This window comes from Heterodontus francisci, chromosome 43 (assembly GCF_036365525.1).
Source record: "Heterodontus francisci isolate sHetFra1 chromosome 43, sHetFra1.hap1, whole genome shotgun sequence".
NCBI classification, from domain to species: Eukaryota; Metazoa; Chordata; class Chondrichthyes; order Heterodontiformes; family Heterodontidae; genus Heterodontus; species Heterodontus francisci.
The window spans coordinates 23,889,728-23,911,625 of record NC_090413.1 but is presented as its reverse complement, the minus strand read 5'-3'; the positions used below and the strand labels follow the sequence as shown (position 1 = coordinate 23,911,625).

General features: G+C 44.5%; 1 protein-coding gene across 1 annotated transcript in view; it reads right to left on the bottom strand.

Moving 5' to 3' along the window:
* Positions 1-8,675: 8,675 nt before the first annotated feature.
* The window catches only part of LOC137355564 (microtubule-associated serine/threonine-protein kinase 1-like), a 101,596-nt gene continuing 88,373 nt past the window's right edge, over positions 8,676-21,898 (bottom strand). The window contains exons 21-27 of the mRNA XM_068020816.1: positions 21,604-21,872; positions 19,624-19,833; positions 18,583-18,812; positions 16,592-16,714; positions 12,248-12,384; positions 11,511-11,701; positions 8,676-10,969 (exon numbers count right to left, since the gene is read on the bottom strand). Coding sequence (XP_067876917.1) covers positions 8,970-10,969; positions 11,511-11,701; positions 12,248-12,384; positions 16,592-16,714; positions 18,583-18,812; positions 19,624-19,833; positions 21,604-21,872 — 3,160 coding nt within the window. The 3' untranslated portion in view covers positions 8,676-8,969. The remainder of the gene's footprint in view (positions 10,970-11,510; positions 11,702-12,247; positions 12,385-16,591; positions 16,715-18,582; positions 18,813-19,623; positions 19,834-21,603; positions 21,873-21,898) is intronic.

The following is a 21,898-nucleotide window of genomic DNA, read 5'->3' as shown; positions in this document are numbered from 1 at the left end:
AATGATTGTCAGTGGGAGAGTTGACCATGGAAGGCATCAAAGCCACATTTAATCCTGTCCTCCCTCAACATTCACACTTTAGTACTTTCCAGCAGGGGACAACTGGATAGTGATTAAAAGGGGGCACACTGGATGATGTCCGCCCTCTATGGTCAAGAGGTACATGGGCCTGCCGTAGTCCCCTCAATTATTCCATCGCAATAGAGATCAGCTAACAGCATATACTGGGGATTGAGCTCGAGACCATCTGTTTTCTGTAGCTCCATACTATGCTGGGCAATGTCTGTTGTTTTAACATTTAATTTTTGATGAATTTTAAGATCAAAATGGTTAGCGGTAACAGATAAGATCTATGTTGTCGCATGGATGGTCCACAGATTACAAATAAGACAAAGAACAAAACTTAATTGTTCAATTTTATACTATTCTCATACCAGAAATAGTGAAAACTGAAGTGAATAGCATTTGATGTTCACTTTTGATAGGAACAAAAATCATAGGTGGAACCAATCACAAATTATTTGCTTAGCAACATCAAATGACCTCATGTGACATCTCCACTTAGCAAAGTGAATTATATGCATTTTATATAGGATACTTAGCAAGAATTCACAACTCGCTGTAACTAGTAGATCTTGCAGATACACACAAACTCAGATACAGAAAAGACCTGTCAAATTGCAAAGCAACTCTGCTTACATCACAGAAGGTGTTGATATAATCTCCGTCCCACTTTACTGCTATTCTGGAAAAGCCTTCTGCACAGGGATATCAATTTTAGGAAGGAATAGGATGTAACATAATGGTGTTAAGATACAGAACAGCCATAATTTAACAGAATGGTGGAACAGGCCCGAGGGGCTGAGTGGCCTACTCCTGTTCCTCAGAGATAAAGAGGGAAAGTGAATGTCAGAAATCTAAAAGAAAATGAAAATACACAGCAGGTCAAGCAGCATTTGCAATTTTTCTAAAAATTTATTCATGGGATGTCGGCATCGCTGGCTAGGCTAGCATTTATTGTCCATCCCTAATTGCCCTTGAGAAGGTGCTGGTGAGCTGCCTTCTTGAACCGCTGCAGTCCATTTGGGGTAGGTACACCCACAGTGTTGTTAGGAAGGGAGTTCCAGGATTTTGACCCAGCGACAGTGAAGGAACGACGAAATAGTTCCAAGTCAGGATGGTGTGTGGCTTGGAGGGGAACTTGCAGATGGTGGTGTTCCCATGCATTTGCTGCCCTTGTCCTAGGTGGTCGCGGTCGTGGGTTTGGAAGGTGTTGTTGAAGGAGCCTTGGTGCATTGCTGCAGTGCATCTTGAAGATGGTACACACTGCAGCCACTGTGCATGGGTGGTGGAGGGAGTGAATGTTTGTGGATGGGGTTCCAATCAAGCTGCTTTGTCCTGGATGGTGTCGAGCTTCTTGAATGTTGTTGGAGCTGCACCTATCCAGGCAAGTGGAGAGTATTCCATCACACTCCTGATTTGTGCCTTAGTCGACAGGGCTGGATTTGCCACTGTCGTTTCCAGTGCCTAGGTTGATGCCGGATGGTCCATCCGGTTTCATTCTTTATTGACTTCGTAGCGGTTAGATACAACTGAGTGGCTTGCTCGGCCATTTCAGAGGGCATTTAAGAGTTAACCACATTGCTGTGGGTCTGGAGTCACATATCGGCCAGACCAGGTAAGGACAGCAGATTTCCTTCCCTAAAGGACATTAGTGAACCAGATGAGTTTTTACAACAATCGACTATGGTTTCATGGCCATCATTAGACTAGCTTTTTAATTCCAGATTTATTTATTGAATTCAAATTCCACCTTCTGCTGTTATGGGATTTGAATCCATGTCTCCAGAGCAATACTCTGGGTCTCTGGGTTACTAGTCCAGTGACAATACCACTATGCCACCTCTTTCCGCTAAATTAAATTTGAAGATAATGGAGATGAGAAATGCCATTTGCTACTTCCAGCCGTATCCAACAGGAAAAACCTACAATCCGCTGCCATCATTGTATCTAATTGCCTCTCAAATTGTTTGAAAGATTTCACCTCTGCTGCTTGGCCTCACTCCTTGTGTGAAGACGTACTTCATCAAATCAGTCATAAAGTTGCCATTTGCTGCTTTGAACCTGTGCCTCCTGATTTAACTTTACAATGGCGTCATTGACATGTAATAGGATGTCACAAAAGGGCTTTGGGCATTAGGACACAATATTACTGTTTGCAGAGGCCTACATGGTGCCTGATGGGCTGATAGGAAGCAACCAGGGCACCAGGAGTCTGTGTATCATTTGGGTACATGGCCCCATCTGTAATATAAAGAGAGTCTGCTCCCCATCATGTGAATGGTGCATCTGTGAAGTGCATCATTGGAAATGGGCACTTCTAAGAGATGGTCACAGCAAAGGACAGCATTCCCTGTGCCCTCTCCACCCCCTGCCAGGTGACAAGTATGTGCCAGATAAAGTGACAGCTGCTGGGATAGAAAATCCTCTCCCTGCAAACCCAGTGTTTCCACCACCCCTTCCAGTGCATCAAGTAAAAAATATTTAAATATTCCAACCAAAAAAAACTATTATTGTGCAAGTCCAGTTCACCTGTGCACATATGCAGGCAGTAACCATGGTCATTACATTCCCATAGTGTTCCAGATTTAGCTTTACTTTGCCATTTCTCTTATATACAAGGCCCCTCAAAGTTGCCTGCTTTCAATACTAAAGAGCCCACATTTGTGCAGCGAAATTAACAGTTGTGTTGAAGGTTTCCACTGAAACATTAAAAGAAAGACTTGCATTTATATAGCACCTTGCATAACCACCGGCTGTCTCAAAGCACTGTATGGCCAATGAAGTACTTTTGAAATGTAGTCACTGTTGTAATGTAGGAAACGCAGCAGCCAATTACCCTATCTTTCCCTCTCAAATGCTGATCAATCTGCTGGATATGTCATTCTGTTTTTATCTGACAACCTATAGAAAATTCTGTTGATTGGAATTAGCCTAAATTAATGAAATGGAATAACAGAAAGAATAAGAAACCGGTCAAAAGGAAATGACACAGTAAAAGGGGACAAAAAATCTGAGGTATTATGATCCATTAAGATATGCACACACAAATAGAGGAAGAAACTTCAGCTTTAAACTCATCCCATTTTGGAATATGTAAACCCATTCTACAATATCACTTAACTGAAGGAATACACAGGCTCCAAATTGAATAATAAAGCACCTGGTTTCAGCCAATGGCAAAAGGGAAATTCTTTGACAGTTCATTTCTACAGCCCTTTTTGTTACTGCCTCTTCCCTCACTTCTCTACCACATACCTCTGGTTTTGCTATTTTACTCAGTTTCTGTCTCCTTTTGTTCTGTTTCTTGCTCCCTGTGCTTCTTGTCTTTTGCAGTAGCTCAAAAGAACTGCTTTGGAACATCCTTGGGATGTGAGAATGGTGCTTTATAAATGCACATTATTTATTTTCAAAACTTTCTTCATGCACTCATCACCATGCTGCTCAAACTCTAATCCTTCTGTCTTCCCCCATCTTACATAGCTCACATGACTGACACACTGCCCAGTTGGCAAGAACTGGCTGGTCACCCCTATAGCCAGAGTAGCAAGCTGCCGCCACAGATCCTGTGACCAACTGTAAATTGGGTACAATTTTGGCCACTTCGACCACTGTGACTCGGTTTGAGAAATTTTTCAAATGAGATTTCAGCAATTTGCCTGCTCAAAGCTGAACATTTCCCAGGAAGTATGAATGACTGCCTTTTGCTGGGCAGCAGGGATCTCACACTGGATGGGGTTAGTGGGGAAGAGCTTTGGTCTAAGGAACAGAGATAATAACACAAGGTGCGTTCTGTCTCCTACTTAGCATAAAAGAATTATTTTCCAAATACATCCATTAGAACTCTGCTGGACAATGTGAAGAGCCACATAAACTACCGAGAAATCTTAATTGGTCAGTCAATTCGAGGGTATGTTTTCTTTCATTTGGTGACAGAATCGGTGTGGATATAAAGCAGATTTCCTTACATGCGACTCATGCCAATTTTTTCATCAAAGATTCCTCAGTGAGATTTGATTGATTGTGAATTCGAATATGTGATACCAGCATATCTACTGTAACTCAAGTATTATGATCCAGTGGTTGGCCACCTTTCATTCCTACCCATTTAAACGGAACCTGATCAAAATGTTACTCCTTGTGGTTCCCACTCACCCTCACCCACGCTCTTGTCTAGAAAGTGCTGCTGGTGCCACACCCATCACAATTGCAGTGAGAAGTATAATTACAGGTGTTGCTTTCTATTTATACATGTGCAGAATGATCAAGAACCATCAGATAATCCTGGACTATCTCTCATTCCCTACACTAAGTGGTATACTGAATGGAGACTGGACTAAAATCACAGGCAGCAATGGCACAAGTTGCAGTGGATGGTACCACTAGTTCACAGGGCTCAAGGAGGAGAGTCTTAGCATCAAATTGGTTGAACATGTTTAATTGAAACTGGTAACACACTGTGGTGTGTTTATTTTTTCAAGAATTAATGAGCAAACCTGACTTTAATATTCAAGTCATTCAGCATTATTACAGAGAGTGATGGACAGACAGATACAGGAGCAGCTCAGTGATTAATGTTTTGATGCCTTATTGCCAACAAAAATGGTTGTTCATAATTTGCCTCACATCCAGTCTCCAGAATGCACAGAACTTTAGAGCAACTGAATTGGTGGACACCACACTTAAGTATATATTAAATAATAATTTACTATTTTCATTTCTTTAAAAAAAAAACAGTACATTTTGCAAACCTACAGTATCACAGTTAAACAGTGCAGATAAGTTGCACTAACACATCCATTAATGTCATTACAGAAAACACTTTGTTTTCAATCCATATTTATCATCACTTTATAAAATAACACACAAGAGGAAGGGGGAAGATGGGAAAAAAATAAAATCACACCAGAGCATCCCGTGAGAATGTTCAGCTTTGCATAGAAACGCGACAAAGTACACGATACAGGCCACACGGAGACTGGCCCGAGATCACAGGCAGCAATGGCACAGGTTGTGGTGGATGACACCACTAGTTCACAAGGCCCGAGGAGGAGATCCTCAGTGTCAAATTGGATGAAAATGTTTAACGGTAACCACCCTGTGCTATGTTCAGTTGGTTTCATAAATAACAAGCAAACCTGTGCCCCCTATCTTTAGAAACATGGCAAAAACTGGTGCAAGCAGATTCAAATGTGAGTTGTGGCACACATACTTAAGAAAACAATCATTTACTAGATTCTGTCTAAATTAAAAGCCAAAAATGCTGGAAATACTCAACGAGGCAGGCAACAAATAGGGGGCCCTTTGGACTGCAAATGAGTGCAGGGTATGTTATGCATGTATTACTTACCTCATTGTCTCTCGAGACAAGGAGGCCAAAGAAAGAAAGAAAGAAAGACTTACCTATTATAACACCAGGGGGAGCAGGAGAGCTCTTCTCAACTCCACAGTAAAACCACGGACTGCAGTGCTTCAAGAAGGCACCTTCTCAAGGGCAGCTAGGGATGGGCAATAAATCCTGGCCTTACCAGCGATGCCCATATCCCAAGAATGAATAAAAACTCTCTGAAGAAAGAACTTCGATGGTTCTGTAGACAGAAATTTCAATGATTTCTACCATGGATTGATGGGACACAGATGTGTGCCCGTGATCTTGGGAATTATGGGCAGGATTTTCGCTGTGGGCTTCTGAACCCCGCGTCAGGCACAAATGGGTGTCAGAAGCCCTCACTGCATGGGAAACAGTCACTCAATGTGATTTTCCCCAGAGTAGTCAATTAGAGGCCAGAGGGTGGGCTTGCTGTCCAAATCAGGATGGAGGGCCAATCAGAACACTTCTAGCTTGAAAGCAGCAGCAGGATGCCATGGCACGTCAATGAGGGAATGGGCGCTTCAAAATGAAGGCACCCTCTCCAACTTTTTCAAGTTATATAATAAAAATGGTCTTTGCAGCTGGGCCAGCACTTTAATAGGGGGTGGGGGGGGGGGGGGGGGGGGGAGAGACCCCTTCACAGGGCAGCCTGCAGCTGCTGTTGCATCCAGGCAAAGAGTGAGGGCCTCTAAGCCTTCCTGGAGCACTGGTCCCCCTGGTCTGCCGCCAGTAGCCTGCCTCCAGGCAGCTAAACTGACCCCTGCCACCTACGGGGAACTGGAAAATCCAATTTAGCCTCTGTTAACAGGCCTCAATAGGTCTTAAATTGGGTCAATTGTCTACCCACTGCTTCTGGACAAGTAACTCTTTTGCTCCCCCCCCCCCCCCCCCCCCACCCCCCAATCTCACCTCTTGGAAAATGGACTGGGCGCAGAATGGAGCCGGGGAACTGGTACGCAGGCTGGCGGCATGAAATTCCACACCCCTCCTTGCCTTCCGTTCCCAGCACTAGAGGGGCTTCGAAGTCCAGCCCTTTGCCTCTTGTGTTCTGGGGTGGGTACTGACAGGAGGCTTAGGTACTTCTGCACAGAGAGAGTTGGCAAATCAGACGAGGTTTCAAACTTGGCCACAGTCTCACCCAAGCTAGCAACTGGTTTTATAATGGATTGGCAAAGGGGGCCTTATGAGGGGGGGCAGCACTGGCCTGCTCTGGAACTGTGTGGAGAGAGAAAGAGAGAGAGAGACCCAAGAAAGAGGAATGTGAAAGATACTTTAAAAGAGGAAATACTTCCCTCAAAACAACAGATGATGATGGCAACATTGTCAGAAAGACTCAAATGTTCCGCCCCCCCCCCCCCCCCACAAGATTTACTGCAATTCTATGATATCCTGCGGCTCCAAAGCCGACTAAGAAACATTTGCATTGCTTCTCAGAACATTGTATGTCCAGTGCAGATTGTATAAATGAACTGGAAGCTGGGGGAAATCAAAGGCCCACAATGAAGGCTGGGGGCATACTTGGGCAGGCCCAGTCATTTGAAATTACACTGAATAACACAGGATGGCTGGGTATTCCCCTAATTCCCAGGGTTCATTATCTGCAGCAATATAATTAAACCTTGACAAGAAAGCATGCCTTGTTTGCCAGTCTCCCAATTTGTCTTTTGCAGTCAATTAGAAGCCTACTCTTCCCTGACTCAGAGTTCTCCTGGTGGAGTTCTGGGACATTCCAGTATCCAGGCTTCCAGTTTCATCTGACTCAGGGTTATAAACAGCACCATCATATTGCCATCAGCCAGTCACTAAGCTAACTAGAAACTTCCAGCACAGGAGGAGGCCATTTGGCCAATTGTGCCTGTGCTGGCTATTTGAAAGAGTCCCACTCCCCTGCTCTTTCTCTATAGCCCTTCTATATTCTACCCTTCAAGTATATATCCAAATCTATTTTGAAAGTTACTATTGAATAAAAAAATTGTAACAATTGGCTGCACTCATCGAAAGGCACAGTAGAATTTGTCTGCAACAATTCAACTTTTTGCTACTTGTATTGCCTGCTGCTACAGTGTAACTCAGCTACAATTAACATTTCATTGAGGTCCACAACCATTCTATTACAGCTCCACACCAGCATTTATATACAAGGTTAACTCAAGCCCAATGCTCAGTCTAGTGATGGGAATACGTTGCAAAGAACAATTCATCAGCGAGATGTAACTGAGAAGGCATTTAGAAAGGCTGAGGTTGGTATTCCGCCCCCTGGCCTTGTGGTCCCTCCTGCTATATCCCACTGCACCAGTTTCAAGCATTCTGTTTGGATGACTGTTCTCCTGACACATTTCAAAGCGACATTTATAGCAGGTAGATTTCACTGTACCAACAGGATGGTCATACAGTATGTTGCTAACCCATGTCATCACCAGAAACCCATTGCACCAAATAAATAAGATGGTAGCTGAGTGGCAATTAAATATTTCGAGAACCAATGTGGCAACTGCACCTGACCTGCCTCCATCTTTTCACTGATATCAAGAGCTGGCACCATGCAGATTCTTGGCAAATTGAAATTTCCAGTATGACCACCAGTTATAACCAATCTGAAAGGGCTAAAATCTACTCTGAGGAATATGGTACATGCACAGCAACAGAGGGACTGGCCAGCGAACTTCTTTCTCACAATGCAACAGTTTCATTAGGGATTGGAATGTCTGATAGCTCTGGGGGTTGCCGTGAGTTACTTTTTCTCAGCATCTAAAATGCGGGGTGTGATTTCACAAGGGCCTGGGCCTGTGCAAGGAAATACCCATCACATGATTTTCTTAAAGGGACAGCCATTTACTACATACTGTGCATCTCTCGTCATCTGAACAAGATAGAAATGATCATCTGACTAATGCCTCCAGTTTTGAACAGTCAACAAGTCAGGCAATGAAAATAGCCTCAAAACCGGGCCAGGAAATTGCCATAATACAGCTATAGTGTATGAACACAAAGATTCCATGTTGGAATAGAGGGCAAGAACTGCTTAAAGCACATTAACTTTCCTACACTACAGCCAGTAACAGATGCATGGGTCCCTGTTAAGAACACATGCAGTGCCAATTCTGAAGTTCAGAGTACTTTCTAAGATAGCAAGGTGTTGATAAGGGTTAATGCTAATCCGCAGCCAACTTACATAACTTCAATAATTTACTATCCTTTTTACAAGAGCACTTTAGAATATTTAACTATATGACATGACCACATGTAGAAGCAGTTTAAGCATGTAATGCACTTAGCCAGTATATTATACACAAACATGCAGTCACATGATGCTGAAACACTATTTTTAAACCTTTCACATTCTTTTGAAATATTTAGACTTCCGTAATTTTTGTTTGCAACTTAACGAGCACCTTGGCAATCAGAATCTGAGATTTTTAAGTTTATTTTTCCCAGTTGCATGGTTTGATTTTTGTGTCATGAACAGTCTGATTTATAAATGGTTTCTCACTGCTTTGCTCGTCCTGTTATATGCAGGTCTTTTTACACAGAGCCCTTGCTAAAGCATTTGACGGTTTATCTCTTTCTTTTCGAGAAGGGCCACACTGGCTACTTCTTGTGAAGTTGCAATGGAGGCTGGCTTAGTGACTGGTCCCAATAGGGGTGTGGCTTTCCCTTGTTGTTCAGCAAGCATTTTTACATTGTCCCCTGCCTTTCGTCTTTCCACTGTTGCAGGTACCACAGGGATGGCCATTTTCACAGGCCCTAGTACACTCTTTGCCACTGTGGCTAAGTGGTTGACGAAGCCCGGCTTGTCTGTACATGATGACACTACTGTTAGAGATCCTTGCCCAGGTCCGCAAGGTGTAGAGGTGGGTGGCTTCTTTATTTTAATCTCCAGGACGCCTTTGCCCTCTAAAGATGCTTCACAAGCTCCTTTGTAACAGTTAACTGGGGCATTTTTATCTACAGCATCAGATCTTTTGGCTGGATATAGGAGGCAATCCTGAGGCAAACTTTCACGAGTGCTGACCTTTTCCTTCTCCTCAGTCTTGCACGGCTCTTCAACGTTATCTTTGGTCTCACACACCAGGCTCTTTTTGTGGTTACCTTTTCCATTACAGCTTTCTGCAGGCTTTGTTGGTTCCAGCTTGGCAGGACTTTCAGCTGCTTTCCCCTTTTCCTTGGGGCCTGAATGGGAGCCAGCCACTGGAGATGCATCTCTTGGCTCTGACCTCTGACTTGGCAACTTCACGGTGCCATTGTCTGGCTTTAGTTTGCAGGCACCATCCTGGCTCTGGGAGCCAGATCCCAATGGCTCAGTTTGTACTCCTTGGTGCCTCCTGTTTGGAGGATCGATGGACCGTGTCTTCTTGGATTCTTTGGGGTGAACTTTCTCTGGAGATTCTGAAATGCAGTTTATTTGGACTGACTGCATTACATTGACATTAAGGCTGGTTGCTACGGGTACTGGACATATCTTCAATTCAGAAGGTGTTGGCAAAGTATCAGGTCTTGAGATTTGTGATAATCCAGAACACTTGTCCATGTGTGTTGTTGGAACAGAGGAAGAAGATGAGCCATTATTTCCACCCATGGCACCACATGGCGCACCCTTATCGAAGCTTTGATCCGAGGACACCGATTTTTTGTCTGCTACTGTTTCTGAAGGAGGATCAGGAAGCTGAGGCTTTGATGCAGCAGTCTTTCCACTTGATTCCTTCAGTGATAAAGAAAGGGAACCATTTCTTCCTTGGTCTTCCGCCACATTTTTGGTAAGATTATACATCCCGCCAGAGCTATGGTGAAAGGTAGTTGCGGAACAGGTTCTCTTTGTTTCTTCTTGGTTTATGCTGATCCCTTCCATTGGTTTTTCCTCATGATCACTTATCTTAACCTCTAGTTCCTGTACTGGGTCAAGTCCTTCTCCCCTTTCTTGCCTGATTGTGGAAAATATATCTCTATCAATCAACGGAGATTCCTGTCTACCTAGTTTCCTTACAGCCATCTGTCTGAAGGGCCCCACTTCACTGCCATCGGACTTTGATCCCAGGACTTCTCCCTCCGATTCTATCAGACTCTGAAGACTAATATCACTATGTAGGCCTTCCTTCCGAAAGTCAGAATGGGATGCCTCAAGGCTGTGTTTGCGAATTACTAGCTTCTTCTCTGAAGAAAGCGGGACGGATAGTTTTTCAGCAGACTGCACCCTCTTGAGTAAAGGAGACCTGGGTGGCTCTGCACTCTTGGGTCGTGGTCTCACCACTGGGGGCGACGAGTGTAACTTGATGTGGAATGTCTGAGTAGTGTTGGAGCTACCCACAGTGTGGGCGGGTAGAGGAAAAGAAGGATGCTGAGGCGAAGGGTGAGTTGGTGATGGAGTATGAGCTAAAGGGGATAATGGGATGTTCCCTGCCGACTTGCACCGTGCTGACCTGTACTGGCGTTGGAGCTTTGGGGACAGACCGTGAAGACTGCTGGGCCTGATGTGGTGTGGGGTAGCTGGGGAATTTGGTACACTTGAGCCAGGCGAGCTACTTTGAGATGAGTTCCCTCCACCTGTGGAGAAAAAGACAAATACGTTCAACTCAAAATATGGACAGATACATTTGAAATCAATTTGTTCTTACTACAGCTTGTGCAGTTACGTTTAAGGGGAAACTACATAAGTACATGTGGGAGAATGGAACAGTGGGAAATGTTGATGAGGTTACATGAAATTGGGTGGGAGGAAGCTCGTGTAGACCATAAACACCAGTTGTGCCTGATGGTCTGTTTCTGTACTGTATTTCTACTCTTCAACTAATTGACCTCACAATGTACTAGCAGCGGAATTTCAGTCCCCCACAGCTGTGCTCCAGACATTGGACTGCTGGTAAGCAACACCGTGGGAAATCAGCTAGTGTTCTCTCCAATAATTAAGAGACAGACAAGGCAGGGACTCTCTCTTTCTCACTCAGCAATGAGTTTTAACAACCCCCAAAATGAAACCGTAAATATACTGTTTTGTCGATCTCTATTTGTCTTAATAAAAGAGTTTATCACACCGTCCGCCCTTCCAGTTGCATTGTGTGAAATCAGCTGCATTGAGTAGTAATACCTAAATAGCCAGAGTCTGGAGTTGGCCTGTAGCTTTGTGTAGGTGAGCGAGCGGAGAGACTATGTGTGGGCGAGCCAGGTAAACTGTCACTGGATGAGAGCGAGCGGTTCAAGGATGAGAGGCTGCGGCTTGTGTGCAGCAGATTAGACTGTTTGGTTATCTTTCGAAACAAGGAGCTTCGCTTCTTACCGCTGGAGAGTGGGGGAAGAAAAAAAAAGAGAATCTGAATTACCAAGAGTTAGTTAAACTACCATCAATCCACAAATACCCTTCCCACTGATTACAGTATGAAGTAGTCCACAACAACAACAAAGGAATATTATAGGATTATGAGGGGGAGGCAGCGTATTGATCCACATGTTCCTTGTAGATTGTCCCTCTGAGAGCACATCATGTCAGAAATAGAGTAAATAGGTTAAAGATACACAACTTACCGTTGTATTGCTTATGCAACAATAGTCACTGTGTATCAAGTTAATTCATCAATTCGTCAAGCACTTTAAGATATTTCCATTGTGATGTGGTGCTACAGTAATGAAAGCTTTACTGTTTATTGACTGTCAGGTTCTGATCTGATCAGCTGTAATGTAATAACACTCCAGATCTTTATATGATAGTGGAATCACTCATTTTATTTCACTGTTAAGTACAGCAGTATTGAGGTACCCTGTTAAGAATGTCCCAGTGTGTGTGATGGACAGGAATGGTACATTCCAGCACCAAATCTGTCCCCTTACCTCTCCTGCCCTTCCTTTCCTGTGCTTTTCTTATTCCTCCTTGCCATTTTGGCTTTGTAGCTGGATCGTCTGGCTGGTCCGATCTTGATGGAAGTGTTCTCAAATGGTGTAGTGGTTACAGTCACTTTGCTTCCGCTCTGTAGAAAGAACAGGGTGAGTTCAAGGTAAGAACTGACTTCAGTGCTAAAGTTTTCTCGTCAACTCTTCAAACTTACTGTTTGTGATTAGCTTTAGCCATTGGACAAAGATGAAACCTTAAGAAGCTGAAATCCCTAGTTCTGAAGTTTCTCCATGCCATGAAACTAGCCTGCTCCTAGACCCCTGTCAGTGCTCTACTTTAACTGTCCTTTGGGAGGTTCTCCAGAACAGCTCTGCGAGTTACTCTCTGTATGGGCAACTTTCACATGACCACATGGCAGGGAATGGAAAACTTACCATGTGGGAACTGGAAAGTGTGAGCCTGCATCCTATCATTTTGTGGCATGCCTATGATGCCATGTGTATCACAAAGAACAGTACAGCACAGGAACAGGCCATTCGGCCCTCCAAGCCTGCGCCGATCTTGATGCCTGCCTAAACTAACACCTTCTGCACTTCCGGGGCCCATATCCCTCTATTCGCTTCCTATTCATATATTTGTCAAGATGTCTCTTAAACGTTGCTATCGTATCTGCTTCCACCACCTCCCCTGGCAGCAAGTTCCAGGCACTCACCACCCTCTGTGTAAAAAAACTTGCCTCGCACATCCCCTCTAAACTTTGCCCCTCGCACCTTAAACCGATGTCCCCTAGTTACTGACTCTTCCACCCTGGGAAAAAGCTTCTGACTATCCACTCTGTCCATGCCGCTCATAACTTTGTAAACCTCTCTCATGTCGCCCCTCCACCTCCGTCGTTCCAGTGAAAACAATCTGAGTTTTTCCAACCTCTCCTCATAGCTAATGCCCTCCAGACCAGGCAACATCCTGGTAAACCTCCTCTGTACCCTCTCCAAAGCCACCACGTCCTTCTGGTAGTGTAGCGACCAGAATTGCACGCAATATTCTAAGTGTGGCCGAACTAAGGTTCTGTACAGCTGCAACATGACTTGCCAATTTTTATACTCTATGCCCCAACCGATGAAGGCAAGCATGCCGTATGCCTTCTTGACTACCTTATCCACCTGCGTTGCCACTTTCGGTGACCTGTGGACCTGTACGCCCAGATCGCTCTGCCTGTCAATACTCCTAAGGGTTCTGCCATTTACTGTATACCTCCCACCTGCATTAGACCTTCCAAAATGCATTACCTCACATTTGTCCGGATTAAACTCCATCTGCCATTTCTCCGCCCAAGTCTCCAACCGATCTATATCCTGCTGTATCGTCTGACAATCCTCATCATTATCCGCAACTCCACCAACCTTTGTGTCGTCCGCAAACTTACTAATCAGACCATCTACATTTTCCTCCAAATCATTTATATATACTACAAACAGCAAAGGTCCCAGCACTGATCCCTGCGGAACACCACTAGTCACATCCCTCCATTCAGAAAAACACCCATCCACTGTTACCCTCTGTCTTCTGTAACTGAGCCAATCTCAAAGAGATTGGGACAGATTCAGGGCCTCGGGCAGCAGCCGGTCCTAAAGTTTGCTTGGCCTTGCAGTACAATAAATGGAGCACAGTCTCTTTTTTTTAATTACTTACAACAACTTGCCTTTAGATTGCGTCTTTAACATAGAAAACTTTCCAAGGCACTTCAGAGGAGGGTTACTTCAGAGGAAGGTTATCAAACAAAGTTTGACACGGAGCCACATAAAGACCAATGAGGACAGTTAAGGACACCAAAAGCCTGGTCAAAGAGGTAGGTTGTCAGGAGCTTATTAAAGGAGGAAAGGGAGATAAAGTGGCAGCTGAGCAAACTGATGGAGCTGTGGGCTGACAAGTCCCCAAGTCCTGATGGGCCTCATCCTAGGGTCTCAAAAGAGGTGGCTAATGAGGTAGCAGATGCTTTGGTGTTAATTTTTCAAAATTTGCTGGATTCTGGAAACGTTCCATCAGACTGGAAAGTAGCAAATATAACCCTTCTATTCAAGAAGGTGGGGAGGCAGAAAACAGGTAACTATAGGCCAGTTAGCTTGACATCTGTTGTGGGGAAGGTGTTAGAATCGATCATTAGGGAGGCTATAGCTGGGAAATACAACCTTGCTGAGTGAAGCTGAGTGGGGTTACCAATTAGTGCCAATTCTAGAAGCTTGAGGGCAGTAGGACTACACCTATTATGACTGGGGTTCATCTCATGTAAGGATTGTCGCAGCTAAGGGAGTGTGGAGATTTTTCCTATCGGATTGGAATGCATTGAAATCGGCAGCATAACCTGACTATCTTCAGAAGAAGGAATTTTCCTCTACACAAGATCAGATGGCAGGTTGTTCAACCTTGCCCGTCTTAGAGCAAAGACCAAAGTACGGAAAGTCCTCATCAGGCAACTCCTCTTTGCTGACGATGCTGCATTAACATCCCACACAGAAGAGTGTCTGCAGAGACTCATCGACAGGATTGCGGCTGCCTGCAACGAATTTGGCCTAACCATCAGCCTCAAGAAAACAAACATCATGGGGCAGGACGTCAGAAATGCTCCATCCATAAATATCGACAACCACGCTCTGGATGTGGTTCAAGAGTTCACCTACCTAGGCTCAACTATCACCAGTAACCTGTCTCTCGATGCAGAAATCAACAAGCGCATAGAAAAGGTGTCTGCTGCTATGTCCAGACTGGCCAAGAGAGTGTGGGAAAATGGCGCACTGACACAGAACACAAAAGTCCGAGTGTTTCAAGCCTGTGTCCTCAGTACCTTGCTCCACGGCAGTGAGGCCTGGACAACGTATGTCAGCCAAGAGCAACGTCTCAATTCATTCCATCTTCGCTGCCTCTGGAGAATCCTTGGCATCAGGTGGCAGGACCGTATCTCCAATGCAGAAGCTGTCGATGCGGCCAACATCCCCAGCATATACACCCTACTGAGCCAGCAGCGCTTGAGATGGCTTGGCCATGTGAGCCGCATGGAAGATGGCAGGATCCCCAAGGACGCATTGTACAGTGAGCTCGTCACTGGTATCAGACCCACCGGCCGTCCATGTCTCCGCTTTAAAGACGTCTGCAAACGCGACATGAAGTCCTGTGACATTGACCACAAGTAGTGGGAGTCAGCTGCCAGTGATTACCAGAACTGCCGGACAGCCATAAAGGCGGGGCTAAAGAGTGGCGAGTCGAAGAGTCGAAAGACAGAAGTGCAAGGAGAGAGCCAACTGTGTAACAGCCCCAACAACCAATTTTATCTTCTGCAGCACCTGTGGAAGAGTCTGTCACTCTCGAATTGGCCTTTATAGCCACTCCAGGCGCTGCTCCACAAACCACTGACCACCTCCAGGCGCTTACCCATTGTCTCTCGAGACAAGGGGGCCAAAGAAGAAGAAGAACCTGACTACCATGAATTAAATGCAGCGTAGGGTAATGTGTACTAATTGTAAAATATATACGCGAGTTACATAGAATATACAACACAGAAACAGGCCATTCAACCCAACTAGTCTATGTTCGTGTTTATGCTCCACACGAGCCTCCTCCCATCCTTCTTCATCTAACCCATTAATATATGCTTCTGTGCCTTTCTCCCTGCTTAACTAACTTCCCCTTAAATGCATCTATGCTATTCGCCTCAACTACTCCTTGTGGTGTCAAGTTCCACATTCTCACCACTCTGAGTAAAGAAGTTTCTCCTGAATTTCCTTTTGGATTTTTTGGTGATTATCTTATATTTTTTTCAGATGAGACGTTAAACCAAGGGCTCATCTGCCCTCTTAGGTTGATGTAAAAGATCCCATGGCACTATTAATAAGAGGAGCAGGGAGGTTATCTCCAGTGTCTTGGTCAATATTTATCTCTTGATCAACATCACAAAAACAGATTATCTGGTTATTATCACACTACTGTTTGTAGGCACTTGTTGTGCGCAAATTGGCTGCCAGGTTTCCTAAATTATAACAGTGACCACACTTCAAAAGTACTTCATTGGCTGTAAAGTGCTTTGGGACATCCTGAGGTCATGAAAAGTGCTATATAAATGCATGTCTTTTTCTTTATTTGTGGTCTCCCCACAAGTGGAAGCATCTCTACGTCTACCCTATCGAACCTTTCCACAATTTGAAACGTTCTTGTGAAACAGAATACAGTCAAATACTAATTGTAGAATTAAAGAAATATTGGCTTCATGGCATGGAGCTGCCTGTATGACTAGATTAATTTTTGACAGTGAGTTGCACAGACATTAACGATTGTGTATTAACACAACGGATTACCTTCAGTATCAGTTCCACAACTTCTGTATGGACTAGGCCATGGACAGGCTCCCCATTAACATGAGTTATAAGGTCACCAGCGCAAAGGCCAGCCTCATGGGAAGGTCCTCCATCTTCTACATGCTGCAACGTGGAAAAGGGATCATTAAAATTTCATGCCACTCACAGATAGTCCACAATTGATGCTCGAACACAAAGACACAAGAAATAGGAACAGCAGTAGACTACATGGCCCATCGAGCCTGCTCCGCCATTCAAAACGATCATGGCTGATCTTAGGATTCAACTCCACTTTCCCGCCCGCTCGCCATATCCCTTGATTCTGTGAGACACCAAATATCTATCAATCCCAGCCTTAAAAGTATTCAACAATGGAGCATCCACAACCCTCTGGGGTAGAGAATTCCAAAGATTCACAACCCTTTGAGTGAAGTAATTTCTCCTCATCTCAGTGCTAAATGATCGGCCCCTTATCCTAAGACTGTGCGCCCGTGTTTTAGATTCTCCGACCAGCAGAAATAATCTCTCAGTGCCCACCCTATCCAGCCCCTTTAGAATGTTATATGTTTCAATGAGATCACCTTGTTCTTCTAAACTCCAGAGAATATAAGCCCAAACTATTTTGCTTTTGATGTTTTGGATTTTGAAGGTGCCTATTGGATACTCGAGCATGATACATTGTGTTCACATTGTGGGTTTTGCAGTAACATACGATTGTGCTAGTTTATAGAATCATAGAGCACAGAAGGATGCCATTTAGCCCATCGTGCCTGTGCGAGATCTTTGGTAGAGCTATTTAATGATTCTCACTCCCCTGGTCTTCCCTATAGCCCTGCAATTCTGAAGTAGAAAAGGAGAGACATCGTTCTAACCCGGACGAGTGTCCCAGGCGAGTACGTCTGTAGTCAACGTTTTAATTTCTGTTTTAGGAATAGTTTGGTAGAGTCTTGTTGACTGTCTGTTAACTTCATGTCAAACTGAGTTTGCATGGACTTTGATTAATAAAGTAGTGTCTCGCACCGACATCTCACGAGCTAATTAGAACCCAGAACAACTGCGTTAGTTGTACACATTAAAAGGACATCTCCCAATTCTGCAGTAGCAAAGGTGTTCCAGCAGTCCAAAAACATGGACAATGGAGGCTGTGAATGAGAGGGGCTTCACTATGCTATGGTGCAGGAGCAGTGTTGTAGGGTCTGAGAGCTTAGAGGGTTTCTAAATGTATGCTGTCTTCCACTGGTTGGGCTGACAGGACAAAAGCTAGGGATGGAAATTGGGAGATTCCTGGGAACTGTGGGCATTGGCTTGCGAGGAAAGGGGCCCAAAAGGCTTCCCATTCTTCCAGCCAGTGTGATACCCATTCATGTTACTATGCTTACTATCAAACATTTCTTCTTTATCATATTCAATGTAATGAGAAGAGGGTTCTGCTACGATGTTGGACAGGAACTTTTATCCTGTTTCTTTTAAACAACACAAACGCATCATAAAATGGGGCAAATCCCTCAAAGTGAGATTGGATTGGGAAAATAAATGGGAATCAAAACTGAAAGGGTGCAAGAAGGTAACATTTAAAAAGTAAAAAATATTCACATTGGAAAGGCACGTGTTCCCTGAATAGAAATACCTCAATGTATTGTATTTAAACACTTTCTGATGGCTCCTGCCTCAATTAAAACTTCCCTCATGATAAGTAACGAGAACAGAACTCTATTCTCATGTGAGAGATTATATAGAACATACAGCAAAGAAACAGACCATTCGGCCCAACTAGTCTGTGCTGATGTTTATACTCCACCCAAGTCTCCTCTCATTCCATCTACATCATCTCAGCCTTTCAGCAAATCTTTCTATTCCCTCTTCTCTCACGTACTCATCTAGTTTCCTTTTGAAAGCATCTTACCTCAACCAATCCCAATGCACTAGCAATGGTGATCACAGCAAATGCTGGTCCCTCTAGACTGGTGGTCAGTCTGCTAGATGATACTTACCCAGACCATGTGGTGGACACTGTACACGTCACTGTCTCCCATGTAGACACGGATGGCACGAAGCGTGAAGCCGTACTTCTTTCCCGAGCGGTGGATGGTGATTGGAGACCTCAGGCTCGTGACGGCTGGCGAGAAGTCCCGGCTGGGTGAAGAGTCCCGTGAGGACGGATTAGACGACAGTGATCGCGGTGACATGGGGCTTGCGAGAGGTGAACTGGTGTGTTGATCTACTGGATATACAAAGAAGAGGCACAGTGGGATTGGCCGAGAGGCATATGACATCTGTGCGAATGTCGTGTGCACCACAGGAGTACCTTTACAACTGTGAACCGTATGACAGGCTGCAATATCCACGTCTGATTTCAACAACAACAATCTGTATTTAGATGGCACCTTTAACTTAGTGAAATATCCCAAGATGCTTCACAGTAGCGTTAACGGGGAAGCTAAAAGCTGGAAAATGGAGCTGGGAGCCATTCCACTAGTGTCAGGTTTCCACCACCACCACTTGAGATTTCTGTAAAGCTGGACAGAACTTTTTGGAAGGCTATTTAACTGTGGGGACCGTCACAACTGAGCCTGATCCAATGTCCACCTGATGCACATGCCTGAGCACTTTCCATCAGTCATTCCATATATTCCCCCTTCGCAAACCTAGAGGCAGGAATTGCAGCACCTTGACTGTGCCCAGCTTAGCTAAATCATAGTGGATAACTTCAAGGCAAACATCTATCAGAAAACACAGGGGATTGTGTTTTATACCCTGCCCTATATTACTCTATATTAATTTCTTGGGAAAAATCACAGAATTAAAATTAAATTTAAATAATGAATTAAACACTAAATCATTTCCACTTACAGTCTGGTGTCCAACTACTTAAAGAGTATGAAATGCGAAACATCTGCTTAACTCATCCCATGCTATCCCTACTATATCCCAGAAAGTTTTCCCAGGCTCGGAGGGATCTCTAATACATTCCGAACGCTCCTTAGAGCTTGTGCCACTGTGGAGTGATGCATTGCTCGTTACCCATTCCATACCTGCAGGAATCATGACTGAGAGGGCGGTGGCCGAAGCTGATTTGATGACCTTATTTACAGGTCGGGAGGTGCGCTTTTCAGCCGAGTCCCCAGACAGTTGCTGGTGCCGCGCTCTGCGGACTGCCAGGTCACTCGTTGCCTTTGTAGAAGAGGAATCCGTTTCCTTGGAAACACTGCACAGGGATTCGCTTAGCTTCACCGGCCTACCAACTGGAACGAGATTGAAAAGATTTAGCAGTAATGCAGGCAACTGTTTATTTAGATTCCAACATCTTTATTTCTCTCGAGAATCTTTGACTGACCACAGCCTTCTTTCATCTGTACCTATCTTCATTCATAATACAGGACAGCAGCATTGACAATATTGCTCACGGCCCTCCCTTCACCTTTGTTTGGGGACCTCCGACCCTCCATTCATGGACTATGCAGCTGTGGAATGTCAGCTGAGCTGGGATTCAATGATATTTCCTCTCCTCTTCCTCTCCAGCAAAAAAAGGAATAAATGTCATGAGGAAGATAAGAAAAGTTTAAAAGGGGAATGGGAATAAATGCATTGCTCTTTCAGAGAGCCAGCACAGGTGTGATGGCTGAATGGGCAAAATGGTGACGTGTGATCTTTAATGTCCACCTGACAGCGCAGATGGGGCCACGGTTTAACGTCTCATCCGAAAGACGTTAGAAACGTAGAGAAGTGTTGGGTCTCCACTCAGCAACTGTCCGAGGTGAAATCAGAGGCTCACTGTGTGTAGAACTGAAGAGCCCCAAGACCAACAGCCCATCCCCCCATATTGCAGCATTTCAGAGCTTCCTGAGAGTGAATAAGATCAGTTGGGATTGTGACCTTTGGTGAAAATCTAGTGAATAAACACTAATACTGTTGATAGCAAGGTAAAAGATCCTAGGTGGGATTGGCTAGTCCTTTTGGTCAGTATGCTGCCCTTTGACTTCCGAGGCCTGGGTTCAAATCCAATCCATTTGAGGGGACGAAAATCTCCTCTCTTTCTCTCTCCCCCTTTCTCTACTGCTGGCTATGTGGGCCCTCGTATATGAAATTACTTTGGGCACTTTTAGCCAAGTCATTAGTGGTTGCAGCTCCACTACCTAGAATGCTAATGGGTAATAAATTGACAATTGCACTCAGAGAAATCAGAGGAACGGATAGTGTGGGAAATGGAAATGGCAAACTGGTGCAGTAAAGAGGATTCATTTGTGGTTGCTGTTAATATCCATTATTGGGGCAAAGTGGAGGAAGCTCTACTCTGCATCTAAGTAGTGCTATACCTGACCTGGTAGTGCTTCATGTTCATATAGGATGCCAAAAGAAATCTATTTCAGAGTACTGAGATGTATCAGAACACTAGTGTAACTACTAGTAGACAAAAATGTTAAAACCAACTCTTCCCCAACGACTAATCCAAACTCTTCAAGGATCTGAGCTTGCCCAATAAGTCTGGTAACAAAAGAATAGGGTTGGGCTCTTTTCTCTAGAAAAGAGAAGACTGAGTGGTAACTTGATTGAGATCTTTAAAATTATGAAATGGATTTCATTGTGTAGACATAGAGATATTTCCACTTATAGGGGAGTCCAAAACCAGAAGTCATAAATTTAAGAGAGTCACCAATAAATCTAACAGGGAATTCAGGAGAAACTTCTTTACCCAGAGAGTGGTGAGAATATAGAACTCATTACGACAAGGAGTGGTTGAGGTGAATAGCATAGATGCATTTAAGGGGAAGCCAGATAAACACAAGTGGGTGAGAAGTATAGAAGGATAGCTGACAGGATTAGATGAAGATGGGTGGGAGGAGACTCATCTGGAGCATAAACAGCAGCACAGACCAGTTGGGCCGAATGGCCTATTTCAGTGCTGTAGATTCTATGTAATTCTATGTACCACCCTTTAAAATCATGCAGGGAATGCTACCGGACTAGCATCAATCATCGCACTGATTGTCCGTAAGACAGCACATGCCACATACCTGGGAAAGTCGGACTGCTGCCAACATTTCCCACAGTCATGGCACTGTGTCCTTCCACATCTTTCTGCCGTGTCTCCGACTGGCTAGCCTGATCCTGGACTGGCGTCACCGTCTGCACTTCTTGGTGTTTGTGCGTCACCTCGGTGTCGTCCTCGAGGGGCGTGGCGAACTTGTGAGTGTCCATGAGCGCGGAGAACCTGCGGCGGACAGTGAGAGGCGGGCTGGAGTCACTCTCACCGTATGAGGACTCCGATGCAGAAAGGCGCTTCCTGAAAACGAAGCAGATCAGAGAAAA